At 29.8% G+C, this 13,087-nt stretch overlaps 1 protein-coding gene across 8 annotated transcripts in view; it reads left to right on the top strand.

Moving 5' to 3' along the window:
- Positions 1-13,087, top strand: part of LOC106883284 (regulating synaptic membrane exocytosis protein 1) — a 276,467-nt gene that overhangs the window by 175,525 nt on the left and 87,855 nt on the right. For 7 of the 8 annotated variants that reach the window (XM_052966022.1, XM_052966021.1, XM_014934236.2 and 4 more), the window contains one exon: positions 11,080-11,142. The exons of the other annotated variant lie outside the window; for it this stretch is intronic. In XM_052966022.1, coding sequence (XP_052821982.1) covers positions 11,080-11,142 — 63 coding nt within the window. The remainder of the gene's footprint in view (positions 1-11,079; positions 11,143-13,087) is intronic. 8 annotated transcript variants of the gene reach the window in all.

Raw genomic sequence — 13,087 nt, 5'->3', positions numbered from 1 at the left:
AGAAATTGAAAAAGTATGTTATGCTTTTGTTCTGTTTTTATCTCTAAACATTCACAACAATTTCTTAAATATTAAAAAAGAAATTTCACATAAAAAAATATAAAATTAAGGAATTAGAATTCATAGACAACATTGAATATTTGACTGAAATTTTGATCAAATTTTCATAATTTTTCATTCAATTCAGTTTATTACATTCTGTTTTTGTGTTTTCATGACTGTAATGTGTTAATTTAAGGATTTCATATATATGTGTGTGTGTGTAGTGATATTAAAAATAGAAGATATTTTTAACAATTTTCCATCAAATTTATCAAGCTTATGGACTCCCAATGCATTCTGTTAGAAAATTATCTATTTTACATTTCAAGTTTTTGTCTCTCTTTAGGAAGTCTTGTTCTTAATGTTCCATTCCTGTGTTGTTTCTTGTTACAAAATACATACCATTAGATCTGCTGCTTTATGTTGTTATCTGTCACTTTTCAGTTGACCATTAGATGCCATAGGTAATGTGTGAGGGTAATGCTGTTATAAGTTTTAGCTATCGTTTTTTGTCTATTGCTTGTCTTGGATTCATTAGATTCATTATTTGTATCACTGTAGTATCTACTATTTTATGATGTTGACTTTCTGTGGTTTTGGGAGGATTTTTGTATTGTTTTCCAATGTTTTCTTAAGATTTTTTTTTTAATGTTTAGGGAGTGCATACATAGTATGCTCTCTGTGGTAATCTCTCTTGGTTTTATTTTTAAAAAATAAATCCATAAGCTTAAAAAAACTGATGGAAAATCGTTAAAAATATGTTAATCATATTTTTAATACTTAGTAAAAAGTTTCTTCAGATTTATCCAAACATGTGCATGTTGGTGTTTACATTTTAATCTTGTATTTGTTAGTATGTATGGATAAGAATTGAATAGTATTGAATTTTAGACAAGCACCCAGTAAGATATAAAGAATATATTATGTTATTATATTATATACATGGAGTTTATTCACAAATGTTTCTATAGATTTCAGTTAGTAATACATATTGTCTTCTTCTGAAAATATTTTTAATATAAGAATGAATTTAATGTAATAGCTAAGGTGTATCAACTACAGGGCATTGCAATGTATTGAGTTGTATTTCAGCAAAAAGTGTTGTCAACAAAAAATGTTGATCTTGATCTGTGATGGCTGTTTCTTCATCTTATTGTACTGATCAACTATGTTTAAATTTGTGTTTCTCACTCTAGTTCTAATGGATGTAAAAATCTAGAAACAACAAGTTTTTGTCAATGTACCCATATGATTAGGATGATGTATGATCTAAACTTTCTACTTTTGCTGAGTTAGTTATTTAACTAGACGTTATAATAGTGTTTAGTATGTCTCATTAAAATACATCTAAAGGTTATACTGGAAATTATCTGCAATAATCACATTTACATACTTAAAATGTAACATAACCTATGTCATGAATTTATAAAAAGGTAAACGTGTAGGAATACTCAAGAACTGACTAAGAAAGACAATTTATCTATGTCAGCTATTGATAGAATTTTATCTCCAAACTCAAAATAACAATATTTGGTATTCACCAAAATTTTACTTTTTCAATTAGCTTTCTGTTGCTTTCCTGAATGCTGAAAGTGAGTGATAAGCATATCAGAAACACCTCCTTCCATCATTGACATAATGAATTGTTTGTACTCCCAAGTAAGACCAAGACCTTTAAATGATATTCAAATGTGGTTTTTAAATGTGATTTGTTTTATCCTCAAACAACAGTGAAATGATTGTAAGAAAAACAAAAATAACCTCTTGCCTACAAAATTCTTTAGACATTATCTCTTGATAGAATAGAAATCACATCTTACTCTATTTTGAATCACTTTTCCTATTCAGCAGCCACCAATATGGTTTTATAAGAGAGATTTTCTGTAGCATGCATGAATGGTTTTATGCTTTTGATAATTTTCACTAAAATGAAGTTGTTCCTTTTAACATTTGTAAAGCCTTGAATTAAATCTGACATTAAGGTTTTGTGGACAAAACTGCTTGTTCACAAGTCAAGTTTTTGAAAACTTATTTCAACATCATACATTGATGAAGCTTATTCCATTAAAGTTAAAATGGCTCAAATATTAGTTAACTCTCTGGCACATTCCACAAATCAAAATCACCTCAACCATGCAGAGACACACACCGTCCTATATTGATGACATTACCCTGTTCTCTTGTCTTATTTTCTACGCACAATCTTCATTCACATGGCCTCCATGCCTTATACCAATCTTGTAGATCATATTTGCAAAAACACCTTCAAAAATATTTAGCATTGATTACCTAACAACTTAGATTCATTTAACTACACCAAAACTCAGGCACTACACAGCTTAAAAATAATATCACATGATCCTTTTCGTTCATGATTAATGTACTACTAAAAATGTGGCTGATATACAAGATAGGCCTACTATCTTTGATAACCTTGAAATATCACAAATACTATGTTCCTCTCTACAGTTCCTGAAGATAATTTGACATGAGTAACCACAAATATTTTGCGAAGTCCAAATATATCCTATACAAGATTACTTTTAATTCGTCTGGGATGGTTCAACAGTCACGCAATTTGGATTCCTTCCAACATAAGTTATCTACCTAATAGGCCCACATTCAATAACACTTTCCAATACTCACTCAACATTAAATTATCTTATTTTGTTTTTCTATTGATACAAAAGTTAACTCTGCTCTTCTGACTATGCTAATACTCTATCATCTCCATCCATATTCTCTTGTTGTTTTCACTTCTCATCCACCTCTATACCTCTATCCCAGATATTCTATGTCAACACTTTGTGTATTCAGAATTGCATTTTTCTGAATCTCTTCTATCCATTCATGTTTCATTCTAAACAAAAGTTTTCACAATTCAAATTCAGTATTGACCACACAAACCTTACTTCAGTTATTCTGAGTTATCTAATCAAGAAAAGTTTTTTAAAAGTTATACCTACTGCCCTTCTTCCCAGACTAAGAAATGTATAAAAAAAAAAAGAAAAGAAAGTATTTATCAATTTAACTAACTCTAAGATATAAAATAATGCTGACAAGACTTGTAAAACCTCTTTTGACAGTTTAATCCAGCCTAACAAAGTCATTTTCTTTGTTAATGAATTATTTCGTTATAAATCTAATTTTTTTTTTCTTCTGTAAATGAGAAGTTTAACCAGTGCATCTTACAAATGTATTTTATCATTTTTCCAGAAGTTGTAACTACAGTAAAATTACATGGAATTTTAAACATATTTAAGTATTTATTTATTAATACTTTGATAATTTATTTCTTGTTCAACATTTAAATTCAAATTCATTCTCTATTATCTACAGCATTAGAACCCAGAGATCTATAAGAATATGATATACTGAAACTTCAAGTTACAGAATATATTTTTGACATCCGAATGTATGGTACATTGTTTCCACTTCATTTTTTTTTTTTAATATATAAAAACAAGTCATTAAACCATATACAATTTTTTTTTAATGTAACTTTGGTATATTTTGAAGAAGGACTACAAAACCCTACACTTTCTACCAACCAAATGTTCCATCTCACCATAATATCCAAACTCATCAGCACAAAAATACATATTAATGCATGTTCTTCTGTTAGCCCAAACTCTAAACAATGTCTTCTCATTCACACACATAAAGAGCAAGGTGTGTTACCTTTGAAGAGGTATGAATGTTTTTTTAAAAGCCAGATAAAAAAAAAAAAATCTGAAAATGGTTAGGGGTGGTCACCAAATAAGCAGCTATGTGTTGTTAAAATAGTTAAATATTTATCCTTCATTTAAATAATTGATAACTTTTAATACAAAATAATCACATTTTCACATTGTCAGAGATTTGTTTGTAATTATTAAATAGTAAATGTTTGTAACTGATCAGCAAAGTATAACAGCGAACTTAATCTTCTCAAACTTGGTATATAAATGGCATTTATTCTGTTGACCTTGTCAGGTGAAAGGCTTTTATATTTTTGTGTCAGCGATCAAATATGATTTTTAATTAAGAATCTGAAGATATCTCGTAAACGAAGCATTATTTAATGGGTCGTTTTACTTTTATAATCTTGGAAATATCTTTGAAGCTCCCAGTGTAATTCAAATGGCGATTGCCAACTCTGAAACCATTCCTCTTTATAGTTACAATTATTTATTTTCATAACAACAATCTATTTTCTACCTTCTTCCATTTACTATTTCTTTGAATCTATATCCTCTCACAGCTACCTTGATTAGTTGCTTAATTCTGATTGTGTTAAATATCTAATTTCAAGTTTATGTACTAAACAAATAAATGGTTGATAAAGTGTTGTGGGATGGCTTATAAATTCTACTTACTAGAAAGTAACACCCTCAAAAATTCTAGAAATCTTTAGTTTTATCTCACTGAATATGTTATAAATACCATATTTCTCAGCTCGTAAGATATTACAATTGATGAGATTCACTCTATAAGTATTGAGGTATATTTTGGAAAAAAAGTTTTGACAATTTATAAGCCTATTTAAAACAGAACAGTTGTACATTAACAAAATTTAGTACATGTCAACCAGATTTGCTGGAACTGTCCACAGAGATTGTTTACATAATCTTCATGCAGGTGTTTAAGAAGTATTGCCAAGACCCATCTGCCTTTATACCTTATTATTCTCCTCTATATTCAAAGGAGATCGTTGGTGTACCCAGAGCTCCATTATATTTAGAGGAAGAGTGTGTGAAAGACAGAAATAGTCAATAAAAGATAAGAGAGTTACCTCACCACTCTACTTCAAAACTAATCTTAAATGGGAAATATTTCTTTAAAGTGTCATAACTGAGACTCCATATTTAGTTTGCTATTTACTCTTTTACTCTTTTACTTGTTTCAGTCATTTGACTGCAGCCATGCTGGAGCACCACCTTTAGTCGAATCAAATCAACCCCAGGACTTATGCTTTGTAAGCCTAGTACTTATTCTATTGGTCTCTTTTGCCGAACCACTAAGTTACAGGGATGTAAACACACCAGCATCAGTTGTCAAGCGATGTTGGCGGGAACAAACACAGATGCACAAACACACATACACACACATATATATATATATACATATACATATATACGATGGGCTTCTTTCAGTTTCCATCTACCAAATCCACTCACAAGGCTTTGGTCGGCCCAAGGCTATAGTAGAAGACACTTGCTTAAGGTGCCACGCAGTGGGACTGAACCTGGAGCCATGTGGTTGGTAAGCAAGCTACTTACCACACAGCCACTCCTACACGTATTCATCATAGAGAAGTTGATCCATCCACATTACTGATTCCACATTTCTTTAATGCTTTGACTGCTATTACTAGCTCACAACTGCCCAAAATTACTTGAAGAGTTACTGACATCTCACTGCAGTAGGGATGATGATGGTAGTCTCTTGTAGTCTGAGAAAGATGGTTCTGCAATTTCTTGGTGAACAACCTGCACAGAGGATTTGCTTATAGTCATCAAATGTTTGTGTAGTACATTAGCTCACTCCCTCCATCAAATCAGGTATTGAAGTGATCACAGAGCAACATGAAATGAAGTTTTTTGCTCAACACACCACCCAGTCCAGGAACTTAAACCATGATCTTGCAGCCGTGAGTGCAACACCCTAACCACTAGGCCATGCACTCTCATTGTGCAATAGCTATTAATTCATTTCTATTGATGATACTAAATTCCCAGCAATCATCCATTTGTTCCATACTTCTCACTTTAAAAGCATTTAACTAGCTTAACCGAAATGTTCAATTTTTATAACTGTGATCCCCTTTGGGCATAGCTATTTGTTCCGTTCTTTTAAAATTGCTCCCATTTTTCTCTGTTGCTTTTGCTTTGTAGAATTGAAATTGATCCTCGTGCTAGTATTGCTGGTTTCTTCAATAAACCACCTGGACACTGACATACTTTCTAAAACAACAGTTTCATATTGTCGTCATCCGTCCATACCTTGTTTTGGACATGGCAAACACTTAATCAGATAATTTCCTCAGACACTGTTTAAAGATTAATAAAGCAAGCACATTCTTCTGTTTAAAGATTAATAAAGCAAGCACATTCTTCTGTTTAAAGATTGGTAAAGCAAGCACATTCTTCTGTCTATACAACAGTACAGTAAAGATTTTTTTATGTACTCAGTTGTTTTTTTATGGTCACTGACTTTGCACTTTCATTTTCAACAGTTTTATTTGATGGCGCCTGCAATGTGAATAACACTTCATCCATATTGCTTGTTTGCCATAATTCATAATTTGTATTTTCTATTGCATTCACTGAATTCCAAAAGTTTCTCTTCATACTCTTCAGTCATCTGTGCAATTATGGTCTTTGCTCTCGTGCTTAGTTCAGGTTTACTTCATGAAATGATTACACCAAGATCCAGCAAATTCATCTGCTGGTGTATTTAATTTTTTGCCACTCTTTCTTGCCTTTATATATCATCTTCTCTGAACCTGTCAACTCCATACTTCATTAATTGTATATCAATAATTTTATGATGTCTTCCAGATATGGAAATTTTTCTTATGATGAAGTCCATTCTTTTTCATTCCCATATTCTTTAATGTCTCTTGTTTTTCCCACTTACAAATCCTTTTTTTTTTCGGTTGGTGGTGGCCATACAATCACACAGCTGCCTGGTTGCCATATTGTTTGGCTTTTTCAAAATTTGTAGCTTATAGTTTATTATGTATGTGTCTTCTCTGCTTAGTTGCCATTGTCATAGAGATATATTGTCAATTGACAGCCACCAAATGGCATCTATTTCAGTGGTATTTGTGCCTGCCTATGAATGGTACATGAGGCACCATCATTATGGATTGCCCATAACCAAACAAAGCAAAATGGTGGGTTTTTTATTACCAGTGTCAGTAAATCCTTGTGAAATTTTTATGAGTTATTATTAACGTATAATAAAACTAATAAATATGGCAATCATAGTATTGGGATATATTTATTACATGTAAATTGTGACAATGATCCTAAATTACAAGCATGAGTTGGAGGGCTGGATCCAGCAGTTAACATCCACTCTACAACCTGACTTTTTAGTGATAAGATGCATGGTGATTTGGAGGAATTTTTCCAGGAAAATATGTTTCTTTGGGAGTCAGAAAATCTGGTAGTTAAAAAGCATTCAGAATAAATGGTATTATAATTTAATTTCTGTGTTCAGTTCCAATTTTTGCAAAATTTTTCATGCAGATTTTGACTATTGGTGGTAACAATAGTAACGAGGATTATGATAATTACTACTCATTTGGAAAACAGTACTTTAGTGTAAAAGAACAAGCAAGCATATAATTCAGAATATTACATCAATATCTCTTAAAAAGTTCTAGTGATAGTTTAAAATGTTAAGCTTGTATAATAGCAAATTAGTGTTACCATTTCCAACTTCGTCAGGATTGGTTTCTTTCATCTTTCTAGTTTTTCTAAATTAGATATAATATTCCAGATTAATTAGTTAATTTTTGGATATAACATACTACATATCAATTGTATATGTTAATACTTATTTTATTTTTATTTTTTTTTACTTGAGATGATATAGTAATATAGTTTCAGTTGTTACAAACATAGTAAACATATTCTTTGTCAACATATTTTCGCATTAAGGATTTATTGTGTTACATTACCTTTCACACATAATTAGATACCAATAATTATAATGTATAGGTGAAAAAAAAAAAGCATTCTAGAACATTTCTTTAATGATATTAAAAATGGTTGAAATGGTATGTTACCATAACTGGGAGGTCTTTGAACTTCTAATTTAGTGTTCATTACCTGGATTGACTATATTAGTTATTTCTCTCAGATTGATAAAATAAAAAGCATCTCATGATTTAATCAAATGTGCTTCTAGCCGGCAAAAACTGGTTCTTTGTCCTGTCAAAAGTAGATTATTATTTGTAATAAATCCTAATTGGTTTTGTGAGACAATTGAGGCCTTTCACTTGAAATACTTTCATATTCTGTGTGAAATAAGAATACATATTTACATTTTATTTACAAGGCTTATCCGCTGTATCAAGAGATTAAATATAAGAACTAACATTTGAAGTAAGAAGTGGTGATGTGGATTAGTTCAGCCTAAATAAAAATGTAGATATGTTGGTGTACTATGAGAAAGAAAATATTTAACAATAAAGAGGCTCTTTCATTTGAGAAATTAATTTCTTTCAAATTGTAAGTTTATTTAGTCAACATTACTTCCATGTTAAAACATTTCCATATTATGATTTTGTTTGTTTCAAAGTTTTTACTAATTCTGATATTTTCTCTGGGTTCAAAAATATAATTTTGAATTTTGGAATTATTTCTGGTACTTACTTGAAGAACAGACATGTCTTTCCTTTAGAAAGATTTCACTCATTAACCTAAACCTCCTGTCGTTCATTGTACCATTTTGTGATTTTTTTTTTTTTCAGTTTTCCTTAGCCACCATGATTAAAGCCATACTAAAGCACCTCCTTAATTTTTTTAATCATTAGATAAGAACTTATTGCATCTGCTGAAGAATTTTAATGTAATATGGCACTGGAAAATATTATCCAGTCTCAATTTTCTTTGCAATAATTCAATTCTAGCCATCCAGTCAAGCTTAATATGGAAAGACTTTTAATGCATTAGTGTTACATAATCGTAAATAATGACAGAGTCAATTGAAAGCGGGACTAAATGTCTTGTAGTACTTGGCTACATTCCTTTATGTTCTAAATTCAAATTTCACTGAGGTTGACTTACCTTTCATCGTTATGGAATTGATTTAAAATGTTATTATTATAAGATTTCAAATCAAGTATTGGCATCAGTAGTTTCTTCCTCCAAATTTGTGGATCTCTGCCTAAGTTAGAAATGAAAATATTAGTGATGTAAGGACAATTGGTGGCAGAATCAGTAGAGTGTTAAATAAAATATCTTTATGTTCTAAGTTCAAATCCTACCTCATTTACATTGCCTTTCATCCTTACATGGTCAATAAAATAAGTACCAACCAAGTATTGGAATCAATTTAACTGGCTGTGCTTCCCCCATAATTTGTGACCTTGTGCCAATGTTGGAAAGTAATAGTTTAGAGTCATATTCTATGACAAAACTGTTAACCTCATTTATGCTTCTATTTACATCTATTTTGATTGATGTATTCTGAATAGTCATCCGGTATCATATTCACTCACTTGAGTCATACAAACACACTCATGGATTTGAGTCAAATCTACAAACCTTTATTTTGTAACATAGGTTTTCAGTGCTCTTATCTCAGAAATGCACACATGAAGTTTATATTTTCATGGTGTAGTTGATAGCTATTGAAGGAATTTTTATAATTTCCTTTCAAAAATGATTTGCTACTACATAATTATTTTTATGCTTAATTACGTCTTTAAATATGTGCTGTGCCTAACACATTGCCTCTCCTGACTATCATGTCATAATTTTACATGAATTTTGAATTGAAATACACAAAACCACACACAAATATAAGTGTATATTAGATACATGATTAACGGCATATATATATATGTATATATAAAAATATATCGGCATAGTTCATGGCTAGTTTTTTTTTTTTTTTTTTGTAAACTCTTTCCTACTGAGAAAATATCTCTCTGGAATGAGATAATGGTACTAACTTTATGTAATACTGAGAGTACCTTGAAGGCAATATTGGTTATTTTTTGATATTTATAAACAGTTTCATTATGTAGTCAATTTTTTATATTAGAAAATAATCTGTATATATATGCATGTGTGCATATTATGTGTGTGTATGTGTATGCATATGCATTTTAACAAACTTATATATGTGTAATATATATATATATATATATATATATACTTATATATTAACACATAGATACATATCCGCACACACACACATAACAATTACCTCATGGAAAAGTCATTTAGCAACACAAAAACTGTTATATTCACTTTTCATTTACTTCTTGAATGTAGAGTGTAGTAGGTCAAAACATTTTATCACAGTTCTGCAGTTTGGTCACTGTCACCATTTTTCTGCATCCGTTGAAAATCAGTTATTAGTGTATTTTTATAAGCCTTGGAGATTTTGTTTCTTCTATCTACACTTGTTTTCCCTCTTTCTGTTCTTAGTCACATTCAACTTTAAAAATGTCAGTTTAATAAATATTGAAATAGACTTTTATTGGTCATGTGTGGGCAACCTGTAGGTCAAATAGCAGCGATACAGTTGATTTACAGGGTCAAAATTCAACAAAAATAATTAAAATAACCAAAATATAAAACTTTAATGAAATGCCTTGTTTTAAAAAGTTGAAGGTAACTCAGAACATAACTAAGAGAAAACTAAATGGAAGAGAATTGCAAAAACAAAAACAAAAAAATATACTCCCTCCACTTCCTCTACACACCTTAAGGGGCTTATAAAATTCACATATAACTGATTTTCAGTTGATACCAGGCTGCAGAAATGCAACAAAGCTTTTTGACATAATAAATTGCACTATTAAGAAATAAAATGTGAATATAAAAGTCTTTGTGAATTCTTAAATTGTTAACATGACTCTTCCATGTTGTAACTGTCTTAGTTCCAATATACCATTTGCTAAGCAAGTACAACTTGAAGGTATATATACATATATAAAAAAAAAAAATGTGTATGTGAGCATGTGTGCGTGTATTAAGCACATAGGTACTACTGTTTATGTAAGCCAGGTTACCACTTAAAATTTTACTATTCTTTGATATGAATAAAACTGTAATATTGAATTTTTTTTTTTAATACTGAATAATCAAGGGCAAGTATTTATTTTTTCCTGTAAAACAATAGTGATTTATAGTCAATTGCTGTCATTTCAGAGGGGTTACATCACATGTGTTCATGTTTACATTATTTTATTTATAACATTACTATAAAATTTGTTTTTACAACTTTTTTTATCTGCATTTGCTTACAAAATTGTTCTTCACATTTATTGACACAGTGTTATCACTGATATTGTTTTATAATTTCTAGTTTGTCTGGAAAGGCCGAGGCAAAAGCGCAGGTCAAAAGAATGGGAAGGAAGCTTCAAAGCAAGTGGGTCTGCAAAATTAGTTACTGTAGAATGTGATCGAACAAACTGACACTGACTTTTAACAATTAAATGCTGTCTGTGTCTCTTTCTGACTGTCTATCTGTCCTTTGTCTCTCAACTCGTCTATCAGTTCTTGTGAATATACATAACTTATATCTGTCTGTTTGTTGGTTCATGTCTATCCTTAAACAGTATTTGTCCATATTTTTGTTGTTTTCTTTTTTCTTTTTTTTTTCCTTTTTTTTTTTTTTTCCTTTCTTCCATTTTCCACTCCATGTCTCACTGCTGCCGCCTTATTCCCTTTAGTTTCCTTTTTCAATTTGAAATAGTCACATTCATTCTTTTTCTTTTCAACTCCCACTTGTTTAAGATATTGAGCTGTCAGTGTTAGATTATTGTTATCTTTTGTTTTTGTTTTTTTTTTGCACATCTTATGTAATTTTCAAATTAAATTTACTTTTTAAAATTCACCTAATGTTATGAGTAGCTTTGGTGCAATGTAATTTGACTTGAATAATTATTTTTTTAAAACCCATTTCCACATATTTGTATTTATCAGTGTGTAGAAAACTATTTCACCCAAATAGAATGTCTGCCACTTATTTGTCTGCAAAATTCAGAAGGGAATTTATGTAAATTATTTTTTAAATTTCATTTATGTCGAGTTTTTTGCTACATTTTACTGTTTCATTTAGATTTTCTCTAATTCTACAATGAATACAAATTATCAAAGGATAGGTAAATTTTGTGAATGTTGTCCTTCAACTTACTTCTATTACTGTGTCTATGACTGTTCAGCTTGATAATTCTTTTTTTTTTTTTTTAATTTAGTTCTTTACTGCTGTTTCATTGTTGGCATTTTGCTATCGTTCTTTGTAATCCGTATGTTTTGGGGCATATGCGCACATATCAATGCATTTACATTATGTATATAAACATAATATAAATATATTTATGTGTGTAGTTTTGCATATAGGTGTATGTCTGTTTATATGTATGTGTGTTTGCATAAGTGTGTATGGAAATGTATTAGAGAAAAAATGTTCCAGTTGCCAAAAAAAATAAACTGGTAACATTTTTTCTCTATATATTCATTACATTTTAAGCTCTGATATTCAGTATCTGTTGTCATATAGTTTTCTAGGGCGTATGTTGATCAATTGCATTCATTTCTGTTCTCATGTGCTTCATTTTAAGTATTCTTGAAACCAATATTTTATTTTGAGTAACAGTTCTTCTATATTATACAGATTGTCTTTTAAAATTAAGGAAACAGTTAGTTAGATAACAAAATACAAAGTGATTAAGACTTTCACACAAACACACACATGCACAAATGTACATTATAATAATAGGATAGACTGATTAAATTTATAAACTTGTCTTAAATGCCAGCATAAGAAATGAAAAAAAAAATGTTATAACTCAACCATGCTATTATTAGGAAATTTACTCCTTTTGTTTTATAAACTAAAATTTCTTGCAAGTTACTAATTAAACTTTACTAGTTAGATTTTTATACAATTATTAATGAATGTTCAAAATGTAAATAATGATTTGTCAAAAATTAAAAGTATTTATTTTTAGTATCCACTTCCATAGACTGCATATTCCCTTTCTACGTTAGTTGCCAAAATTAAAAGACAAATATAGTATTAAAATTTTGTTATTTTGCAATATTATTTTAATACTCAAATTGGTTACATGTACAGATATCTTAAATGACATTATTTCGAATTAAAATTAACATAATGAATTGACCATTTTTATGTATCTTTTTGTAATGAAATTCAAGTTGTGTTTCAAGTAGTTAAATGTTATTTCCCTGGTTTTGATTTTACAATTTACATTTATCTCAGTAGCATTTTTTTTTATTAGAATAAAATCTAAAATTGAGTTTTATCTTAAATCTACTTGACTGTATGTGTGTGTGTGTGTAAGTATATA

The sequence above is a fragment of the Octopus bimaculoides genome, chromosome 3, assembly GCF_001194135.2.
Source record: "Octopus bimaculoides isolate UCB-OBI-ISO-001 chromosome 3, ASM119413v2, whole genome shotgun sequence".
Taxonomy (NCBI): domain Eukaryota; kingdom Metazoa; phylum Mollusca; class Cephalopoda; order Octopoda; family Octopodidae; genus Octopus; species Octopus bimaculoides.
The sequence above is the reverse complement of the archived record's forward strand: the minus strand, read 5'-3'. Positions and strand labels throughout refer to the sequence as shown.